The sequence below is a fragment of the Camarhynchus parvulus genome, chromosome 13, assembly GCF_901933205.1.
Source record: "Camarhynchus parvulus chromosome 13, STF_HiC, whole genome shotgun sequence".
Classification (NCBI taxonomy): Eukaryota; Metazoa; Chordata; class Aves; order Passeriformes; family Thraupidae; genus Camarhynchus; species Camarhynchus parvulus.
In genome coordinates this window covers 3,695,188-3,718,689 of record NC_044583.1, presented here as the reverse complement: position 1 = coordinate 3,718,689, position 23,502 = coordinate 3,695,188, and the positions used below count along the sequence as shown (strand labels likewise).

The window sequence follows — 23,502 nt, the reverse complement described above, 5'->3', positions numbered from 1 at the left end:
ACTATATGTGTATATATATTTTCTCTTTCTCTCTCTTTCTTTCTACATATATATACACTATACATAATATCATAGTCCACATCAGGTTTAATGTAGGCACTGAAGAATGTGAAAAGGCCAATACACAATTAAGTATCTATATAATTATATAATATCAAATTTAATATCATTACATTATTATTAGATCTATTATTATATAATATATAATACTACAGTGGTATGGAAACATTTCTGTACCATGCTGTTGTAATACTGTGCATGGTAAATAGCAAACAAATCTTTTTTCATTTACACTGCCATTGCTTAAAATAGAAGATTCTAAAGGTGCTTTTTTTGCTGTACATTAAATACAATTGATTTTCAAATTAATTGGGTAGAGAACCAAGTGCGTGTGGGGTGTAGACACTGCCTGATTCATTACTGCACTCAATGAGCTGGAAGGTCATTAACAAGAATGAAAGCACATGTAGGCTATCTCAGAATAGGATGCAGCATGATAATTAAGGTAAGATTGCCAACAGTATCATTAACTAAAGTTCACATTTATCTAGAACAGGTAGTATTTTTTTCTGCCATGAATACGGAATATATTTAACTACACTGCTAATTACAGTGAAGTCTATTAATTTGGTATGTTTCAGATTATCCATTTTTTCTCCAGAGTTTAGTCTCTTTCCAGGTAGTTCATTGCAGTTGTTCAATTAATTTACATCCATTCCCAGAGGTGTTATCTTTATCATTCAATTGGATTGCATATACTGGCATTTCTCTTCTTTGACCCATTGATATTCATAGCATTTGTTAAAGAAGCAGGCTTGTGAAAACATGGGAAAGTGTTTTAGAAAAAAATTTAAAATCAGTGAAATTTGCCTTTATTAAATAAGTCACACATGAACCTGAGGTTGGAAACCTTGAGGGTAAACTGAATTTATTGCTAGGTATTCCCAGGCATTCAAAATTTCCACTGTCGACCCGTGGAGTGCTTTCATCAGGTAGGAAATGCTCCCGTGCACCTCTGCTGTAATTGATCTTCAAAGGCCTTGCAGCACTAAAGCACTTTTAGAAGCCTTTAAATTACATTGCCATTTTTTGTAGAGGCATTGATTTCTTGTTCCCACTCTGCAACTGTAACACGGCTTGGAGAGGTTATGGGGGTGCAGGTGTTTGAGGGGCTGAGTGCAGGATGATGGATGCTTTCCACTGCTTGTGCACTTTCACTGTGGCATTTAGGAATGTTCTAACAGGATGTGTGAGCAGACTGTTATACAGTTTTGTCTTTAGAAAATATTAAGTCCTTTTTGGTCAGAGGGCAAAAAATCTGCTTAATTTTTGACACTTTGCTTTTAGATTACTTGATATTTTGTTATTTTAAAATGTCGAAGTGACAGAAATGGTTGCCTTGTCTCATATAAGCACCTCTAATGGGATTTTAGAGTCTCTTTTATGATGTAAGAAACTGTCTCCTGTCATATCTGTCACTCTGTTTAGTAGGATGTAATGGATTATTCTCTCCCTGTTGTGAAGAGATTTTGTTAGACTGGTTTCATTTATATGTAAAACTACTTTTCAGGAGTTACTGTTCCATTTGTTTATTTTTAGGAAACTTACTGCCATAATTCTCCCACCATCTTTCTGTTTCTGAGAAAATAACAAATTAAGATATAGCTGTTCATAAATCACATGGAGTTTTTATTGTAGTTAGTGTTGCTGAGTTTACAGTATTTGGAGCTAGATGTTTATTCTAAGCTGGGCCTGGAATATTTACTGATGTTATATCGAATGCAGGGAGCCCCCAACGCAGGGAATGAGTGGCATCTGACTCCATGATTCAGAAACCTGAACAATTGTTTTATTAAAACTATACCATATTACACTAATACTATGTAATAACTATACTAAATATATACTATACTATAAGAATACTAAAGAAAACACCTGAGTGTCTGAGACAGCCAGGACACAGCTTTGAGTGATTGGCTAATCACTCAAAACAACTTTTACCTTTGTTTAATAACTAAACCACTTTCTGTAAACAATCTCTATAGCACATTCCACATGTGCAAAAACAACAGGAGCAGTGAATAGAGATAAGAATTGTTTTCTCTTCTTCTCTGAGGTTCTTACTGCCTTCCTCAGGAAAAATGCTTGTGAAAATGGTGCCTGCTGCTCTCTGTGAAGAGATCTGAGGCCTAAACATTATGCTGAAACTTGTAAATGAGTAGCCTTGAGAGAACTGGTTTTTATTGGTGAGAAATGCATATAAAGTGCTTCAACACATGATGAAATGTGTATGTTTGATAGTGGTGCTTTGGATGTTGCATTCCCTCATAGTCCAGCCCTGCAGAGGGGTTTGTGCTGCGGCAGAGCTCAGCTCACCCCAAGGAGCAGGAGCTCTAAGTAGGGCGCACAGATGGTCACTGTCAGGGTGGGAATTGGGTTTGTCTTGGCTGGAAATGCAGGCCCTGTGCTTGCTGTGGCTCCAGACACAGCTGCTGCATGTTCAGCATATGCAAACCACTTGCTGATTTTGGAAGAACAGCAGCAACAGACATATGTTAGCACCAGGGGTTAATTTGCCAGATGCCAAAAGAAATGCTGAGACTGTAGCAGTTTTTTTTCCTCACTGAAGAACTCTTTCTATTCTTTTACTGTTTAAACATGAGAAGTATTGCACACACCCTTAACCACATTGATTTCCCAACTCGTGTACATTATTGAGCTTTACCTGTGAAATACTTGGTTTCATTTCACAAACTGAATATTGTTGCTAGTTTGTGTTGATATAGTGTATCATTTTTACCTTCAGGATTATTAAGAAAAATGTTTTTGAAAAAATAAAGCTTGAGGAGGAGTAATTTCTGATTAAGCATCTTTCAGTTTAATTATTATGGTCAGGATTGAGTTACAGATATTGATTTTTACTATTATGATGTTAAAATCTGGTTCCTACTGACAAGAGTTCCTAAGCCTAAATTTTTGGGATTTTGTGGGGGTTTTCTCTGATTTTTTTTTCCCCTACTCTGTGTTCAACAAAAATTTGAAACATTTTTAAAATACTTGAATTTGGAGATTGTTTATGCATGTGACTCTGCTGTTTTTAGCTACTGGGAAAAATGGAAATTATTCACTGATCATATATTCCTTTAAAAAGGTTCTGTATAGAAACCCAGTCTGTTCTGTAGATTCAGTCTTGAATTTTGCATTTGGCTTTTTTTTATTTATTGGAATGTTTTTCAGTAGTACATTGCCTCTAAATATTACTTCAAGTCGTATATTTCAAGCATTCATCTTTTGCCAGCTCTATTGCTGCAATGTTTTGATATAGATGAGTATGGCATAAACATATCTGTAGGTATTTATCTGCATACATTTGTGATGAACATATGTGCATTAAAGCCATTACTTTTGTTTATGGATGAGTAGGAGACTTGCTTGATATTTCAACTGATAACTTTTTGTTAGACTTGACCCATTATGACATTTTTGTAGTAATATTTTTAAAAAAATCTTGTTATGTGGAGGGAAATCAAGTTAGATGAACTAGTTTTAACAATGAACTTCAAAATGTATGTGTAAAACAATGTTTACAATTACTTCAAAGAGAAAAGAGAGATCAAAAACATATTAAAGCACTTGATAAGGACACATATTGGGTGTCAGTAAAATGAAATGAGGAAATGTGAAAATTCACAGTCATAGGGTGGCCTGGGTTGGAAGGGACCTAAAAGATGTAAATCTGCCAGAGAGGATATGCTGACAAGGCTGTGTCTGCCTGGCAGCCTGCAATGCTTGAGAGCTGGAAAAGGCACCAAGTGCTGGGAATGCTCTCTTGGCTAGAGTAGGGCTGTGCTGGAAGTCCTGGCTGCCCTGGAGTGCCTGGCACTGCTCAGCCCTCACAAGGGGAACACTTGAACACAACCTGGAAGCTGGCAGGTGCAGACCAGTGCAGCTGCTCCTGGGGTCAGTGCTGTGCTCTGGGTGCTGGACCTGCTCTGCGTTCTGCCTCACCTGCTGACACTGAGCTGCCAGCAGCTGCTGAGTGCTGGCCTCACAGGATCCTGCGTTTCTCCTTCCTTTATGTTCCTCTTAGAGTCCAGGGCACAAAGAGAATTTGCATCTTGCAGTACTGTCAGAATCTGTAGGTGACCTGCTGTGGTATTTTCTGGGTCCCCAGGACAAAGAAGGAAATGATTGAATCTGACTCCATGTTCTTAGAAGTCTAATTTATTATTTTATGATATGATATGATATGATATGATATGATATGATATGATATGATATGATATGATGCTATGCTAAACTATACTAAAGAATAGAGAAAGGATCCTTACAGAAGGCTACAAAGAATGATAATGAAAAACTCGTGACTCTCCAGAGTCCTGACACAGCTGGATGGTGATTGGTCATTAAGTAAAAACAATTCACATGTTGGATAAACAAGCGCCAACCACATTCCAAAGCAGCAAAACACAGGAGAAGCAAATGAGATAATTATTGTTTTCATTTTTCTCTGAGGCTTCTCAGCTTCCCAGGAGAAGAAATCCTGGTGAAGGGAATTTTCAGAAAATATAACAATGACAGCCTGTGGTACCTTCTTTTCTGTTGCTCTTATCTAAGCTGTGAAATTTTGACTAAGATTCAACAATGAATGGAAAGTATGCCATTTTAAAATCATTACTCTTGGGCTCCCCAGTAAACCAAAGAGTTAAATTGCAAATTACAAAGAGGGAAGACTTTTAACAGGAAGATTGCTGCAGTTGTGAACAGATGTCCTTTGTGAAGAAGCACAATGCTTTAATTGAGCACTGGCTGCCATCAGAAGTCTCACCTCATTGAAAGAATGTTGTTCGCTGGCTTTATTTTTAAGGCTTTGTTCTAAATCTGTATTCAGATGACACCTATGTCCTTATTAAATTGGCATGCCAATTTCTAAGTGGGCATGAAGCCATCCTAACAGATGGATATGGCTACAGGCATGCCAGGGAATCAAGAGAAGTGTTTCCTAAGGGAGACAAAAGTGGTGTTAAATCTTTATTACCATTTTGGCTGCACGTATGAGGCAGTCAGGAATGAAACCCGTCTGTGATTTTTGCTGAAGGAGACCCAAATGTCTTTTTTAATGACATGATTGCATTAATGACTTAAGAGTTTGAATTTCATCTACCTGGTACATAAGAAATCATTAGGTATCTTCCAAAGAAAATAAGGTGAATAGAAGGGTTAAAAAACCCAAGAAAACCCAAAATAGAGAACATATAACTCCTTAATCTTGGACAACAGTGGATCTACCTGTCCTTATGCAGGAAGGTGCTGCCAGGGAACCTCTCCAAAATTGGGTTGGAATTTGGGATTGATGAATGTGCATAATACTAAATCTTTTGACAGACCTTGATGAAGAAAATGCAAGATGCTCAAACTGTATGCTGATGTTTTATGTGTTCAAATAAAAGTTGGGCGGCTTAACATTAAAGAATAGATTGTTGGCAATGTTCTTACATTACTTATCAAGCAGAAAAGAAAGCAGCTAGTATTTAAATAGGCATCTTCCCCTCTCCATGTCTCTCCCTTGTCTGTCTTGAGCTTTCCTGGGGCATGGAAGGAGGTGTGAGAATGTGAATTGCTTCATCACAGACATTTGTTTAGGTTGGAAAAGACCCTTAAGAATGAGTCCAACTATAAACCTAACCCTGCCAAGTCTGCCACTAAACCACGTCCCCACATCCATCCATCTTTTAAATCTCTCTAGGGATGGTGACTCCATCACTGCCCTGGGCAGCCTGGGCCAGGGCTGGACAACCCCTGAGGCATTTTCTGCTACTTGAGAGACCGACTCAGGGAGTTGTAGAGAAGAAAGGTCCTCCCTGAGCCCCTCAGCTCCCTCAGACCCTCCCCATCAGACTGAGTCCAGCCCCTTCCCAGCTCCATTCCCTCCTCCTGCCTGGCCCAGCCCCTCGGTGCCTTTCTTGCCTGAGAGCCCCAGGACTGGGCAGAGCCCTCAAGGTGTGCCCAGAGCAGTGCCCAGCACAGGGACAGTCCCTGCCCTGCTCCTGCTGCCATACCTGGCTGGCACAGGCCAGGTGCCCTCGCCTTCTGGCCCATCTGGGCACACCTGGGCCATGTTCAGGTGTCCCCAGCACCCCAGGTCCCTCCTGCCTGGAGCACAGCACCTGGCACTTCCCCCTGCTGGCCTTGGCCCATCCATCCAGCCTGGCCAGGTTGCTCTGCAGAGCCCTCCTGCCCAGCTCCGTGCCATCTGCAGCCCAGCTGAGTGCACACAGTGATGAGCCTAAATCATCAACTACAACATAAAGTTTTCTTTTTAGCTATTTTTTCAATTGCAGTCTTCCACCATTTTCTTAATTTTTTTCTCTTTTTCCCAGGCCAGTGAACTGCTGATGTTAAACAAGCACTTGGCTCATTTTCCTTATGTAACTTCTGCAATGATACCTTAGTATTAGAATCAGAAATTTATATACTGGTTCAATAAACTTTCCTTTGTCCCAAGATAGTACAAGAATTTCATATTTTATGTGATGTCCTAGTGAAATAGTTTTAGCTGGCTTTTCAAAGTTACAAGGAAGCAACTACAGGTTTATATTTACTTTAGTCCACCCGCAGGCTTGGGCTGAGATCAGACCTACCTTGCTAGAAACACTGAGTTTTTTCCATGTTAGGAAATGGATTTTGATTCTATGTGCTTTTCAGAATATCTTGGAAGTTCATCCTTGTATGGGATGATTTTAACTGGTAGGGGTCTTCTAAAACCTAATTAGTTTTTTCTTTTCTTCTATTTATGAATAATGTCCTAAAAGTGCCTTACAAAGTTAAGTAATTCTCCTGTATAATCGACAAGCTATTTAGCTTGCAGCCAGTCAAAAATTATAGACATAAAGCCTTAATATTAACCAAACTAATTTACACAAAAAACCTAATTTTCTTACTAAAATCTATTGATTCTTTTCATATTAGTATTAATGGAAAGTTTGACCTTTTTTTAAAGGAAATAATATAGCTAACCTCTGAATTTCCATGTAGCTTGACACTTCAAAATTGTTCACATCTGAAAATACCCTGTAAATAATTGATCAGCTGCATATGTTAAGTCCTTTAGGAGATTCTGTATGTATCAAATATGGATCCAATCTTAATTTATATTGCCAAGTACAACTGGGATTCCTGAAGCTTGCAGAGTAATTAGCTCTAAAAGCTGGAGGAAACCAATTGCGCCTTCTGCCTCAGCTGCTCTCTCAGTACAATAAGAAATTTGGCCTATGCAAGAAGCCCTGCCTTCTCCATGTTTAAAGAGTATGGAATGGCTCTATATGGGAGACAAATTATGTCAAAGACTTGATTCTTTCACTAAAACACACATGTGTGGGTTCTACATGAGTTATAGACAGCAGCAGGCATTTTGCATTCTGGGAGGAAGCCCTAAGTGACCTCTGAAGGCTGGTGTGGAGGAGTTTTAAACTCAATATAGTTTGCTCCCACTCCTCTTTAAGGTGTTTTGTGTAACTTGTTATGATCTCATCCATGTTTCCTGATTATTGATTAAATGTGCATCCCTGGCATGGGAAGTCAGGTGTAAATTGGTGATTAATATACCCATAACACTTATCTTGAATCCTAGGGATTTATTTTCTATATGAGGACAAATTAAAAATGTACTTTATCTAGAAGGCAGGATTCCTCTTGCCAATGACTTTTCTCAGTTTAGTCTCTTACTTTGCTTTTGAAATAAAGCTCATTAGGTATAGGTTTTATTATCCAGTTGCTCCTGGTAACTTTGAAAGCTACCCCAGAGGAATTTTTGTATTTGCTAACTGTCAGACAGTTCAAAGGGACATCTAATAGCTTAAAATTGAGCTGGATATTATTTTGAAGGAGTGAGAGCAATAAGTATGTTTATCCTGGCAGATGTGAGACTGGAATGTGCAAAGAACCTTCCATCTTCCTTGTGAGAGGTGAAAAGTGGCTGAGATGTCACATAATGTGATGTGACTTTGAACTTCACTGTTATGAGCAGCCTCTTAGCACAGCAGTCCCTACTGATGCCTTTTGAAGTGCAAGTGTTTTCAAGCATTATTTTTAAGAATGGTAGTTATGGGAAAGAGTTGCCAGCTGAATTTCTTACATGCTGCTGATTTGGAATCTGTATTTCTACATGTCATTGCAGATTAGTTAAAGGTTGAATGTGTTTGTCTAAATATGTTCATCTTCATGTTGAATTAATTGTAGCTGTTACTGTGTCTGTTGCAGATTGTTAAAGTTATGAATCCTTATTCAAAGTGTAATTTATACAGGGCAGGTTGAGAGCAGAGAACTTGTGGCACAAAGTGTTGCCATGGGTAGAACCTCTGCTGTAACTGCAGAGTTCAGGTAGGGAGAGGGATGCAGGTGAGTTTTACTGCCAAGAGTTTGCTTGGTGTATGGGATCCACAATGCTATAGAGAAATGTGGGGTTTAGCTGGTGCTGAATCATTCCTTCAGCATGTCTTGCACACAGTCATAGAATCTGCAAAGGAACACGGGGATGGAGCAGACCAGAAAAGAGAAATTTTACTCTATGTGTATTTCCATACAGGCTAAATATATGTGAAACAGTTTTTATGTCTCACTACAGATGCTGTGCAAGTTCTAGGAATTAAAATGACAAGAAATGGGTTTCATCGATCTGTCTTTAGAGTAGTGAGTTTGATATCATCTCTTCTGATATAGGACACCTTGATGTTTGAGTCCACGGATGAAAAAATGACAAGCCCCAAAAATGTCATTATTTATGTTTACAGGCATATATGTAACTTTGTTCCTAACTTTCTGACAGTCTCTGTCCATTTTGCAGGGATTCAGGATCTCCTGTAAATTTCTTCTGTGTTGTGGTACTTGCTATCCTTGTCTTCTCTGCTCAGTTCCTGAGTTTTCATTATAGTCTCTTTATATGTAGTTTATATATAGTTTATATATTCTTTATATGTAGTTTATATATATATATATCTTTATATAGAGTTTCTTTTTATATGTAGTTTCTTTATAAGCTGGTCATTTGCAGTGCGCCAAGCTCCTGCCACACTACCACTGATTAGCAGTTTTGGCAATCTAGGATCCTAGAATAGTTGAAGAATACTTGGAAGGAATCTGGGAATGTGTCCAGTCCATCCTCCAGCTCAGCGTGAGGTCAGCTCTGAGGTCAGAGCAGGTTGTTCCAGGACAGACTGTGCAACCTGTTAGTTGTGCTGCTTGGCTGTCCATGTGAGGGAGAGGCTTTTCCTTACATCCAGCCTGAACTGCTTCTTGGCTTGTAATTCCATTTTTTTATGTCATCTGATCCACTTTAAAATCTGCTAAATCTGTGCCATCTTTCAGTAAGACTCTTACACTTATGGTCCTTCTGCTAAGCACCATTAAATGGAACTTACTTAGCAGTAAGTGCTATATCCAAAATATAGCTTAAATATATTTGGAGTAGTCAGAATCTGAATAAATTCTGAACTGATCATACTGGGAACTGTTTCCCCCCTGGATAACCTCAGACTGTTGAAGGACAGTTTCCACAGATAACAGTGAAAACAGAACTTAAGTTTGTTTAGTAGCTTTTTCAAGAGTAATGAGCTAATAATCTCTTCTATAACTTGCACTTATTTGTTGACTGAATGTATAAACCCTTTATTTAAACGGTCCTATCACATTTCAGTATTTTTTAGGTATTGCATGTAACTTTTTTTGTTGCTAATGATGTTTCTTTGGTTTAGTTTTGGCTTCAGCTAATAGCACTGCATTTGTTGCAGTCACAATTAGTTAGAAGCGGTTCATATGAGCAAATCAAGCAAGTGTTTGCTAGGTATTGAATTACATCTCAATTTCAGAAAACTGATAACATTTGTTGTCTGCAGTTAGTGACCACAAATTTGCCAGTCCTGACTTCTGGAGGTTCTCTGTGTCCATGAACACAAACCCACCCAGAAGTGCTTTAGGAGGGCTGGAATCCCCTGCTGCTGGGCTCCACTCTGTGTTTTGTGAGAGCAGCCCTTTGGTTTCTGCTGCAGAGGGGAGTCTGTGGCCTGCAGGAAGTGCAGGCAGCATGTCTGTGCAGAATTGGGCACACAAAGGAACTGTTGGCTCTATGAAATTCATTTTTATGCTGCTGTTCAAACAGGTCTTGTGTTGATATGTGTTCTTTAACTGCTGTCTCACTGGTGAGTTTGTAATTTAGTTATTGGGTTAGATTTGTCTTGTAGCTTGCAATAAGTGTTATAGAAATAGTTACCAAGAGTAGAGATACTTTCTGAGGCAAGAAATTATGCTGCTCTTCAGACATGATTAAAAGCTCTTGGCCTCATGTAGCTTGGAGATGTTACTTCAAATAAGAATAATCTGCAGAGACTACTTCTGTTGCTTCATCTGCAAAATTCAGTTATAATCTACTTTCCATTCCTTTCCCTCTTTCCCTCTTCCTTTCTTTTTCTTTCTCTGTTCTCCCTCACTTTGTCTCTTTCTTTTCTTCCTTCTCTCACCCGTCTGTTTTCCTGTACTAACACCCGTATTCTGGGGAGATTCTGAGCCCCTGGCTTGTTTTAAATCACATATTATAAAGTTTCACCCTGCACTTGTTTATCCCTATGTGTCCAGGTGCTCTAAATCATTCTTTAAAAAAGGTTTATGTTTTTTTATTCCTGGATAGATATTGCTCTCATTCAAGTAATTTCAAATGTGTGTATTTTGTACTCCTGACATTTCCTATAAGCATCTCTGTTTCAAAAGCTCAATGTACATGTGAGACTGGAATGTAACTTTGTATTTGTGTCAGCTTCCTTAAATTTAAATAAAGATGAATGTATGCACAGCTCTCAGGTTTGATAGGTCTTTCATTAGAGTCTTTTCTTAGTCTGCATTCTTTTATGTCCCTTCAGAAGAAACGTTTCAAAAATTATACACATAGTTCTCTTCTGCTGTTTGAGTCTTTTTTTCAGAAATAAGTTAATAAATACTGTAATTTTCTTACATTAAAATCCTCCATTACTTAAACATAATTAATTTCAAGATGTTTTGTATGTAAGTGAGTAATTTGTCCCCAAATGTTTGATATAAGCTGAACAGTGCTCAGAATTTAACTGAAGAAAATTATTTTTATCAGGAAGTTTTGGGTTTGATATATGAAAATACCATACAAATTTGGAATATTCCCAAGGCATGATTGGAAAAATCAACAATTCCACATTGGGACTATGGCTGTTAAAGCATATTGTGTTTCACTGTTTGAGGGAGGGTTTCTTTGCACATATGCTTTCATTTATATTTGTAGTTAAGACAATTTGCTTTCTTTCAGAATGCAGGGACATTCTGCTTCCTGTGATTACAAAAGAGCTGAGGGAATTACTGGAACAGAAGGAGAATCAGCAGCTCCAGGTGCCTGAGAGGACGTACTGTGTTGAACTACTTAATAGCATCCTGGAGGTTCTGAGCTGTCAAGACCCTGTAAGTATTGATGATGATGTAGAGCCCAAGTCTGTAGAAAGCCTGAGCTGATTAGGAAGTAAATTATTGATGATGATTAATCTCTTTCAAATATTTAGTACAAGTCAGTGGCAAATTGAACTTTTCTCCTATTTTTCATAAACTCAACCCAAAGGGCAGTTGAGGTGTTGAAGATGAATATTGACTTCTGAGTAACCTCATTCAGCTGAAGATCTCTCTGCTCATTCCAGGGGGTTGGACTACATGACCTTGCAAGGTCCCTTCCAACCACAACTTTTCAATTATTCTATAATTACTTTAATTATACAGAATACATTTCAAATTTCATCTTACTCCTTTTTTAAAACCCCTGTAGTTTTGAAATGCCTTTCACTGTACAAATGTTGTAGGGTATGGTTTCTGCTTTCAGAAATGTCTGGATAAAACAGATTACTCTTTACTATATTTCACTTGGAGACTGTAGTTTCTTTATCAGATTTCTGACATTATGGAACACTGAAATTTTCATATGGGTGGTTCTTTTTTTTTCCTCATTTGAGAGAATGTTGAATTGACTTTTTATCCCCTCACTTCTAAATGAGCAGTAGGTTATTCAGTGAAACTTCTCAATAATTTGAGGAATTTATTCTGAAAAAAACATCATAATGAATTACTTTAAGAAAGTTGTAATTACCTTAACCTGTGAATATGTACTGATTTTTCCTCAGCTGTAGTTTTCTGATACCTGTGTTCAAACTTTGCAGACTTTGGATTAAGGCAAGCTGTCATTTGGGGAGTTTTTCATTGTGGCTCCCTGGATCATTTCCTAGTAAATGAAATCATTACAGCATATGTCTTGATTTCATAAAAATCTTTGATACTGCTGAGGCTTTTCAGTTTGCAGAGGGCAATCTTTCCATGTGTATTATGAGCTATTTGCCTCATTGGTTTAGACTTAAGCAGTTCAGGAGGGATTGATCCAAGGGGACACAAAAGAAATATTGGAACATTTAAATTTGAAATGTAATTCTTAAGATAAATGGTGAAGCCATGATAGGGCAAAAATTGAAGCTATCATCTCATAAGGCTTATAATGCAAAGTAACCAGTTTTGTTACCCTTTAAAAGGTAAAACACAGTTGTAAAGCAAGATGGAGTAATACTTTCTCTGTGTGTACCACTTAAATGAAGTTTATTTTTGAATTTAACAGTTGCTGTCCATAGCAGCCGTTGCTGACATGTAAAAGACTCATTAAAGCCTACTGAAAATATGGTTTTGTAGCTCATCTTTGTGTGAGTGAGAACATTATGCAGAACAGCAGAATTGCTGAGAATTTAAAACACATACATCAAAAAATATATATTGAAATTTGTTCAACAGAATTGGCATTTCTGCAATGGTTTCTTTCAAGGAAAGTAGACTGGAGATTCTCTTTGAGATGTTTAGGTCACCATTACCCACAGATTGTGTTGCAGTGAATACTGATGCATTTCTGATATAAGACGAAAAGCTCCAGGGGTGAATTTAAGTCCAGCAGTGGTATCCGAACCTGCTGAACCCTCTAAAGGCATCATATTCCATAAAAATATTGTAGAATAGTTGGGATATCAACAAAAGAACCAGATGCTTCTGTTGCAGAAAGTCCATACCCTGGCCTGCCTCTGGCAATACAACTGCTGGTTGGAGAAAATATGGATTTTAGAGTATATTAATCATGTGTCATTAACATTGGGCTTTATAACCACCACAGCAAATGTGTTGCTTTTTCCTTCCGTGACAAAGGAATCCATGGATTATTATCTTATTTTTTAACCAAACACTGATCCTGGTTCAGTACTGAAAATCTTCTATTAAGATGACTTCTCTGAAGGAGGAAAGAGGAGCAAAGGAAGGGAACACAGCAGCATCCAGGGATCACACAGTCATTTCTCTTTAAGAACCACTACAGATTTCTCTGGAGTGTAACACACATGTTTATTTTCCAGCTAAAGTGAGAACTCTTGTTTCAAGGCTGTGTTTGCCTTGCAGCAGAAAATACTTTTTAACCTGTAGGCAAATGAAAGAGTTCACACATGGCTAAGTTATCATTTGGTAGTGTCCTTCAGGATGCCTTTATTCACTGTGATCTAGGTACAGACAGTTGGTTTGCGAATTAACCAAATTATTTCAGCTGGGATTGCACTTGAACCCTAAGATGAATGCAGTTTTCTACTCAACAATTCATTCCCTACCATTTCTTACCCTCCTTCTAAGAAAATTGATGGTTTGACCTGCTGGAGGAGAAAGCTCCAGCCTTTAGCAGCAGAATCATGTTACAATATTAATAACACCAATGTCTTGTCCTTATTTCTTCTGGTTTTTTTCATCTCAGTAGAGAAACCTTTTTTCAGACTAGTATTCAAAACTTTTTGGAAACTTAACTTTGATATTTTTGCATTGCATTGCATTCATTCTGTGAAAGTCACCAGAAATAGAAGGCACACAAAGGACAGGGAAGAAAAAACAGAAGTAGTTGTTCTGTTTCATGTGGTGAAAATTTATACTGTGAGGTGATCTTTGAAGTAGTTACTGAATTTTTGAAGAATGTGTTTTCTTTGTCAAAGGAAAGGATATTTTGATATTACCAGCTCTGCTCTACTGTTGTGCCTCACATTGTTTAGTGAGTGGGAACATGGGAATCATCAGATCCTTGTGTTCAAATGCTGTTTTCTTCAGCTGCTGCCTCACTGCTGGGTTCTGCAGGTAGCCAGCATGTTGTTAAAATCTCTGGTTTGTGCTGGTTTTGTATGTTGATTTTTATGACTAGACAGTCGCTGTTGGGTGTCTCAGTGAGATGCCTGGGTTTGATTTTAAGATTCCTCTCCAGCAAACAACTTTTGGACATAAATGGCATTGTTTTGATTTAATCATGTCTGAAATTAGCTTTGTAGCTTGAGATTGTGCTTCAAGCACCTGTGAAATACAGAACTGCAAGTAAGTCATTGATGAAGGTCATGGTGAAATCAGTGATTTTTTGTTTCTGTTTTAATTAAAACCACTTCTCTTTTGCTTCTTTACAATACTTTGCTTCATGTAGTCTGGCAGTCCTCCATGAGGTGACTTTGTCTCTAATCTGATATATATGCTATTTTTTAATATTTCTTGAATCAGAACATTTTTTTCTTTATAGTGCTTACAAAATTAGATGTAATGGTAAATGCCTTCTCTTGGAATCTACAGTGAAATCTTGGTTAAGACTATAAGTGCAAGAGAGATGAAGAATCTTTTCCTCTTCTGTGCATTGTCAGTAATTGCTAGCAGCAGCATTTTAAGCTGTTTAACAAACAAGCCTGGAAGCATTTTAGAATTGTAAAGAATTTTTTAAGCATTTCCCTAACTTACAGTGGATCTTAAGGCTTTAGCAAAAGAGAATTTCAAAGGAATAATGTCAGGAATTCTGCATGTTCTTTCAGGGCCAATTACCTTAAGGTTTCTGCAGAGACTTTTCAGCCAGAACAATGCAGGATTATGAGTTATGGTTTAAAAAAGAAATTGTTATCCTTTTATATTGCCTTTATTTGTGTGTGTGTCAAAGAAGGAATACAAGTTACAGAACTGGGTGCACCAGAGAGTGAGCACACAGGATCTGGCTGGTGCAGAGCTCATTTCCTCTGAGGTTGCCCACACAGTGCCATGGTTTAGATTTGTGACCAGAACAGTGTTGATCATGCAGCAATGAAGTTTTAGTTATTGCTGAACAGTGCCCAGTGCCAAGGCCTCCTGTGTTTCTCACTGAGCCCCACTCCAGGGAGGAGGGCAGAGCTGGGTGAGAGTTTGGGAGGGCACAGAGCAGGGACAGCTGCAATGAATTGACGGAAGTGTGTCCCAGTGGGTATCTCAAGTACAGGTTGTGAAATTTAATTCCAACACAGACATTCAGTGAGTCCCTGTTTGCCACTGTCCAAATAAATGAACACTCCATCAGAATCTGAAGTGAGGGTTGACTCTGAAAAAACAGAATTCCTTTTCCTGTCCCAGTCCTGTAGTAGTTTAAATAGAAGATAAAAGCTAAATCAAACACTGTCTGCTTTTAACCTGCACATATATTTTTGAAAAAGAGTGAAATTTTGTTTGGTTTGGATTTTCAATTAACTAATCTGTGTACCAAGCTGTGCCATCCAGCCCAAGAAGGAACCTGAAAGTGTTTGAGCTCTGTGAGAACACTCCCTCCTGCTGACCTGCCTACAGAGCCTGAGCTCTGGTTCTTCCACGCTTTGGAACAACAGGGAAAACAAACATTTTTGATCACCATATTTAATTAAATGGAATCATACAATTATTTTTTTCCAAGGGAACACTTATATACGATATAAGTTAATTTAGCTCCTAAAAAAATCTTATGCTTAATCAGTGGACTGAAACCAAGTGATGGTGGGTTTTGCCATGTCGTCCTTGTGAAGAGAAGTATGATCTGAAAAAGCACATACTGCAGTTGGTTGTTAGAGTATCTCCGGAAGCCAGAAGCTGTAAGATAGAAGCTGAAATCTTGTGTATTGACAATGTGTGAAAACAATTTTTGTTAATTTCTCAATGTCGGTATTGAATGCCTAGTTGTCTCTTAGAATATCAAGAAGAAAGTCTTAGTTTCATAGAGAATCAATTTTATTTCATTTTATTTCCTTTGCTTATGTTTCTCTGGAAATTCAAAGGTCCAGCAGAAAATAACCTTTGTGTGCTTGAGCATATGTAATAGTCTTTCCAGGAAGGGTTTGTTATGTGCTACTTGTGAATTAAGAATAGAGCTCATCTTTAATGATGGAGTCAGGGCTAAATGTTAAAGCTCATTATGCAATGTTCTGAACTGTTACTAATTATGGTATAGCACATACTGAAATGTGAAAGTGAACTTGCATTATATGAGCCCTCATCTTTGAATTTTAAAAAATGGGAAACTAATGAACAAATTATATCCCTCTGCTAAGTGCTTCTACATAGTTTATCAGTCTTGGCTGTTGATAATATTTTTTTAAGTTATAGTGGTACACAATGTTATAAGAACAGCAAATGTGTCTTCATTGCAGGCACTCTCAAGCACAGTTGTGTTATAAACATTGGACTGTACCAGAGAAAGTGAAATTTTAAAGAAGGAAACACCAAACACAAATTATTCTGTGACATTGTTCATTTATAGAATATAACAACTTGTGAAATGCTGTGACAGACGAGGAGATCACTTCAGCTTGTGTGTGTCATTGTCAAATATAAGCACAGAGTTTGTGGTGATTGGAGTGGGGCTGGCCCAGGCCCATCCCCATGGGCACAGCTGTGAGCAGCAGGGGAGCAGCACTGCCAGCAATGAGCCATGGAGTGCCCAGGGGCACTGAGCAACCACCACAGGGAACAGAGGGCACACAGGGGCAGGGCATCAACATGGGGGGATAAAGGGTTGGGCTGAAGAACGAGAGGGGCAGATGCTTGAAGCCTTCTGAGGTGATCTAATGTTACTCTGTGTGAATTGAAGCTTTCTGAAACTGCATGGGGACACTCTGTGTATTGTGGCCATCCCAGCTGTGACAGTCAAAGGATATAGGAGCACTAAATGGTAACCGTGGATAAATTGCCAGATGTGAGGAAGGTCCCTGTTTCAAGGTGTGTGGCCTGATACAGAGCAATCAGAGTAGGAGAAAGAAAAAGGAGAAGATGTTGGCTGACTCAGGGAAAACAGGACCTGAAGCAGTTTCTCCTGGGATAGTACTGGGGTTCAGCTGCCTGAAATGTGATTAAGAGCTCACCATGTCTTCTGTGATTGTGGTGTTCTTTCTATGCTATTTCTGACATTAAATAAGGGTCTTGGTGTAAACTAAACATCCTTTTCTACTAGAAATTTGCTTAGGCTTTTTCTTTCTTGTTGCATGCTGGTTTCCCAAGTTGTTGAGTGATCAAAGTCACTGAAACTGGTGAACAGAATGTCATTCCCATTTGCTCAGGGTTTTAGAATAAATAATCAAACCTCCTTCAGCCTACAAGAGCAGAACTGGGGCCAGCTGTGTCCAGTTTGTGCCCTCCCAGAGCAGCCCAGGTAAATGAAGACAACTTTCTCCTTTAATAACTCTGTATTTGTGACTGCCAGCTAAGAACATTCCTGAGCTCCAGCCTGCTCTGAGAGCACTGACAGACGTGGGGAGCAATGAGAGAATTTGCTTTAAGTTAACTGTACCAGGTTTAGGCTACAGACTGCTCAGTTCTGGGGAGAACAGGAGTCCTTTGAGTGAGAAATGGGAAGTGACTGTTTGAAACAAAAGACAGCTGTGAAGTAGATTGGGCTGACATTGGACACAAGTATTCCACTGAAATTGCTGGAATTAAGGAGCAGAGTGAGCAAGAAGAATTAGTGTTACTCTTTCAATAGGGCTGTTACATTGTACAACTTGAATTGTCAAAATGGAAATAATTGGTTTCTTCTTACTTTTCAAAGAGATATGATTTTAATATCAAAACTCTGATGTTTTCATTTGCAGGCTTCAACTTATCACCACATTCAAGAAATAATGGTGCAGCTACTACGCACAGTGAACAGAACTGTTATTACCATGGGACGAGATCCATTAATTGTGAGTAATATTTTAATGCATTTTCAATGCTTTGAAACTCATTTTATAGTTATCCTGGAAAAAATGCAAATATAGCATTTGTGAATTATTGAAAAAATATAGCATATTGTGAATATATTTGTGAATATATTATTAATTCCTTGTGAATTACTTTTTTAATTTAAAAAGTCTCAAGCTTTACTTTTTGTTTTCATTCAGCTGTGACACTGCAGTCACAGTTTTTTGAAGTGTAGTTGTAAGATTTGAGCATTCTTTAAGAGAATAAATGAGAAATAGAAAGTTAATTGATATTTGCAAAAAAGAAGAAAGTTTTGCAAACCTGCATAAAGGACATGGTTTAAGACATTGAAAAGAGTATTTCTACAAATCTAAAGTGAACTGGTATAAGCAAAACTATAAAAAAGTATTTGGGCATGTGCTGGCACTAAACACTCACCTGAGATTTTTTTGTGAACGTTCCATGATTTTAGAGTTATATTTGAGAACAGATTCTGCAATTTATTCAGATTTAAGTACACCTCTCCTGAGTGCTCCTCTGGATTTAGACTGTTTGTGAGAATGCAAGGAATTCATTGGGAATATGGAGCTTGCCCTTCAGACTGTTCACTTATGGGAAGATGCTTTTTAATGGTTTGTCTTTGGAGATTTATTTTATTCTACAAAATCATAGCATCATTTACTTGATGATTTTTGGCCACAAGAGATACATTTTATGCCTTTTAAAATGTCCTGTGTTTCCCTGTTTACTTCTATTGGAAAATAACAGTTTTAGATCATTGCCAGCCAGAGCATGTGTGCCTCCTAATGATTAGACTCCTAATAATTGAGGAGACTAATTGAGTTCCTCAGAGGAAATATTTGCCAATGGGTGCTTTGAACTCCCTGGTGGCACATCAGCAGGTTTGAGCCATCTCTGTAGCTGTTTATCTGAGTTCTGTAGCTGTTTATCTGAACTCCAGGCTGGTGCTGTTCATGTGGAACCCTCGGGCACATCCATGGGCACAACAGGAAATGGTTTGAAACAGAGACCAGTGACCCTTACAGCTCTCTAGAGTGTTGGAAAATGTTTTCTGTACAAGGAAAGCATGATAAGTGTTGTGCGTGACCTAACCAGTCTGTTAAGGAGTACTTCTGGATACCATAAACAGCACATGAAAAAGCAAAATGAAGCTGTCTTAATCCTGCATAAAAGATCCATTAGGAAACCAGTAGGAAACAAGCTGGTTACAGTAAATTGAAATGGCTTGGAAAATCTGTTTCTTTTTTTCCCCCTTTCCATCTACTGTAATTTTTTCAGCTGTTTTAACCTGAAAAGAACAAATTCAGTGTGAATTTTGAAATGTCATTCCCTTGCTTCTAATTATGCTATGAGCATCTCTGCATATGTGTATATTGGACATTTTAGAGGTTTTTCAAAGGGGTATTCCAATAAATTGCTACATTTTCTACAGCTGAAGTAACACTTAACAAAATAGCCTTTCACATGCAAATAAATTGTTTTTAACGAACAAAAGTCTTTTGTATTCAGAAAGAACTGGCAAAAGAAGCTTTTACTATGCTCCGTGTGCTACTTTAGTTCACCAAGTTAATTTTCAGGTTTGCTTTAACATTTTTGAGAAGGTCAATCTTACTGTGAAAGTCTGAATGCTTGATCTTTTCAAAAGGAAGCAGCTAGTCAAGAATTATGTCCTGGAGAATGCTTAGATGAGCTCAAGTCGCTGAAATTGTGGGGAATTCTGCAAGGACAGGTGAGACATGTGGAGTTTGTGCAGCTGGACTGTGCAGCTGAGGTTATACAGGTACAAGTGACATTTCAAATGGGGCCAAATCTATCATTTCTAGGAGGACAGGAGGTTATTCTTTTGGTTTTAAATCTGTTACTGTATTTGTGAACATTGCAAGTGTTTTTATTAACTTCTGCAGTGTCTTTTACTATAACTTGAAAATGCTGTGGAAAGTAATGCAAACACTGATTTATACTGATAAGAACAATGGTTACAATTTACAGTGCCTGTAATTCCTTACAAGTTTAAATGCCTTGCACCTGACAGATAACTGGATTTGGTTTACCTGAAGGGTTTTTTTTTTTGCTTTCTGACAGGGATAAGCGGGTTAATTTTCATATTCAGGTGTTCTTTTCACAATCTTCTAGCTTGTTGGCAGAGATCTGGGTTTACAGTTGCCTGGATCTTTTTGTGCTGTGATGCCAGTTGAAGGGAAAGGGAGGTTCTGCCTTGGGCTTAGCTGGTAAGTGCCTGCTGGGAGCTGTGTTAGTGTAATTACTGAGAAGAGTCAGGCTCAGAAAGAAATAATCTCCCCAGGAGAAGGAGGTGGTGGTGGAAAGGTAATTTGGCTCTCTGCAGCTACTGCAGGGAAGACTTAGTTAAATGCCATTCTTGCCTTCAGCGTGGTGTTTTAGCAGCTGAAGGCTTTAACAGCTGCTTCATTGTTTTCACTCTTAAAACCCCACAAAACCTTGACTGTTTGTAGTTGTAGAAGTGCATCTATACTTTCATGAAGAGGGACAAGTTTATTGTCTGAAACTGGCTATTCAAGCTTTACCTTGAATATTTCATCAGATTTAGACTTGTAGATAAAGGTCATTGTCATGCAGTGAAGTCCTCCTACAGGAATTATAGAAGTCAAATTCATAAACCATGTAGAACACAAAAATACTTGTTTCATTCTTGGCCTGGTTAGGTAAATAGAAATATCACAAATCCACCATATGCACCTTAAAGGTTTCATTTAGTACTTCCAAACTTGATTTTGCTCACAATATCAGTTTAACATGATGAAGTCAGTGTAGCTATGCTACACAGAGATGTTTTTAGACAGTATTTATACATAATATTGTGCAAATAAAACTTTGCCCAAAAGAAATCTGTGAACTCTGTTAAGCAGAGCTACTCTAGAGCGAAGACCACAGAAACTATTTGCAGAGCTGCCATGGTTGGAGAATTTGATATGATCAAATATACTCATGGTCTAGCTAAAAGCTACAGCTTTTTTTTGTTTGGTATTCAAATTGACATCCTTGCTCTATTTGGAAATGCTGCACAATGAATCCAAGACATGCTTGTAATTTTCTATTCATTTTTCTTTTCCCAAAGAATAATTGTTCCCTTGCTTTGTAATCTAAGCATTGTTTATTATTAATTGACTCCTGAAACCTAATAAAAAATATTTTATTGCAAAAGATAACATCACATTTAAAGAGCCTAGAAATATACAAAACATACATTAGAGATCAAGTGCCATTAGGAAGATGTGTCTATGCTGCCAGGATTATTTTAGTGCACAGAACCATCAGAAGCCCTACACAAACTGCTGTTACAGGAGACAAATCAGTATTTTATTCATACATTTTTAATTTTTAAAGAAGGTTAGTTTGACTCCCTAGAACAACAATTTCAAATACAGTAATTTTGGAATATACTGAATTCTGTGCAATGTTTTATATACAGCATAGATCATTTAAATATATATTTCTCAGGAAGTCACAATATTTTTGTAATCAAGTGCCATCAAGTAGCTGTGGTTTGGGTTTTTTGGTGGGATTTTCTGACAGCCTGGGGGAGGTTTGTGTGGTTTTTTAAAATTTTATTTAGAAATGTGTTTGTATTTCTAACATTTCTTTCCTGCTCTGTGAGCTGGTTTTAGGAATTATGCTGTAATTTTGGAAACTAGGGAAATTTTCTGTAGCCAGTACTTTTATCTTCCAACAGTCTGCCAATTTCTACTGCTCTTCCAATCCTCACACTATAAATTGTGTAGTGTGTATCTGGTACTTTTTTATTTCCTATAGGAATTGATAATTAGTTAATAAAATATTTTTAAATATTTTTAAACAATTAATTTTTAAAAATATTTTAAATATTTTAAAACAATTAAAAGTTTTAATATTTTAAATAATAAAAACCCCCAATGCTTTCATATCATATTTTCATATAGCCAAGATTCTCCAGTTGTGTGTTACAAAGCTTTAAATTTTAATTATTTTATGTTGCTAAGTAAGATATGCACATTTGAAAATCTAAACAAAACAGCAGCTAAGCAGCATTTCTCTGTTCCTGTATCCACCACTGACACCTCCTCACCACCTTTTAGTAGGACAAAAACCTTTTGTTCCAATGTTCTCTCTCGTGTTTGATTGTAGAAAACTTTGAGTGTCAAGCACTGTGGGGATGGCTGGGGCTAAAACCTCCCTGCAAGAAAGCACTGAAATTCCATATTTCTGTCCAGAAAACAGATGCCTTAAGGGGATGAGTTTGAAAACTCTGGGCAGAGGAAGGCTGAGAGAGAAGTGGATGTTCCTGCAGGGCTGAGGCTTGGCTGGCCTGGAAACCTCCTGAGCTTCCCTGCTGCCCTGGGGGCACAGGTCACAAACAGAATTTCACATCCACACCTGCATGGTCCAGACTTTACTGACTGAGAGAAATCAGAAACCACCAACTCAGGAAACTGGAAAACAAAAGCTAATTGTGACTGGGAGGTTAAGGATTAAAGATTGATTATGGTTCTGAATCCCATCAAGCTCAGACATTAAAATATGAAACCTGTAAGCACTTAAATCAGAGTATTTCAGATTTAGCACTTAAATCAGTGTATTTCCGATTTTTATGAGTATTGATGTTTCTTCAGGTCATAAGACTTAGAGCCTTACTTGTAACCACCTTTGGTTGGACTTTGTTAAACTAAAAAGAGTGTTTCTGTTTTGCATGGTTCTCCTGACCCCAGGAATTGATTGGTGCTATGTGGTGAACCAAAGGGGTGTGGTTTGTTTAAATTAAATGATCTGGATCCTTTGAAAATAAATTGAAAGCATCGTATGCCTTATGTAGGCAAACCCAAAATCAGATAGCTTGAAATGAGCACTTTTTGTGCTTGTCAACAAAAACAAAGGCAAAATGATGGCTTTTGTATCATAAATTAGTAAAATTAGGTTCAATACAGAAAAAAAAATCTTGCTGGTTTTACTTGTGTTAGAGCTCTTGGTGTTGCTTATTATTATACATTACCACAGGGGATATTGGTCTTAAAGTATTATTTTAATGCACAAGAATAATTTATACACTAATAAATCCTTCACTGCATCAATTATAAATACTAAAGCAATGAAGGAATGTTGTTGGCACAGCAGCACAAGCAGAGCTTGAGTGTAACACAGTGATGTGTTCTGATGGAGTCATTTAATTCTTACCTCTTTTATAGCCAAAACCTATTATTGAAGAGCTTTTCTGTCTCACTAAAAGCATCTAAAGACATTAGTAAAAAAATAATTTCCTTCTGAAAAGCCTCTAAAACAACAACAGTTTTGTTCCTGTAATTTCTGTACTAACTGAAATTAACATGAAAATGGTTTTTTAGTGTCAATCCTTCAGAATTTTGATAAATTAAGCCATGGCATAGTGCAAATTTTCTTCTTAAAGATTCTTTTTATAAAGAAATTAGTTCCTCC

The 23,502-nt window shown here is 37.7% G+C and overlaps 1 protein-coding gene across 1 annotated transcript in view; it reads left to right on the top strand.

Annotated features, from left to right (window-relative positions):
• DOCK2 (dedicator of cytokinesis 2) overlaps positions 1–23,502 on the top strand; it is a 160,305-nt gene that overhangs the window by 44,794 nt on the left and 92,009 nt on the right. Inside the window, exons 26-27 of the mRNA XM_030957232.1 lie at positions 11,324–11,472; positions 17,949–18,041. Of these exons, the coding sequence (XP_030813092.1) occupies positions 11,324–11,472; positions 17,949–18,041 (242 nt within the window). The remainder of the gene's footprint in view (positions 1–11,323; positions 11,473–17,948; positions 18,042–23,502) is intronic.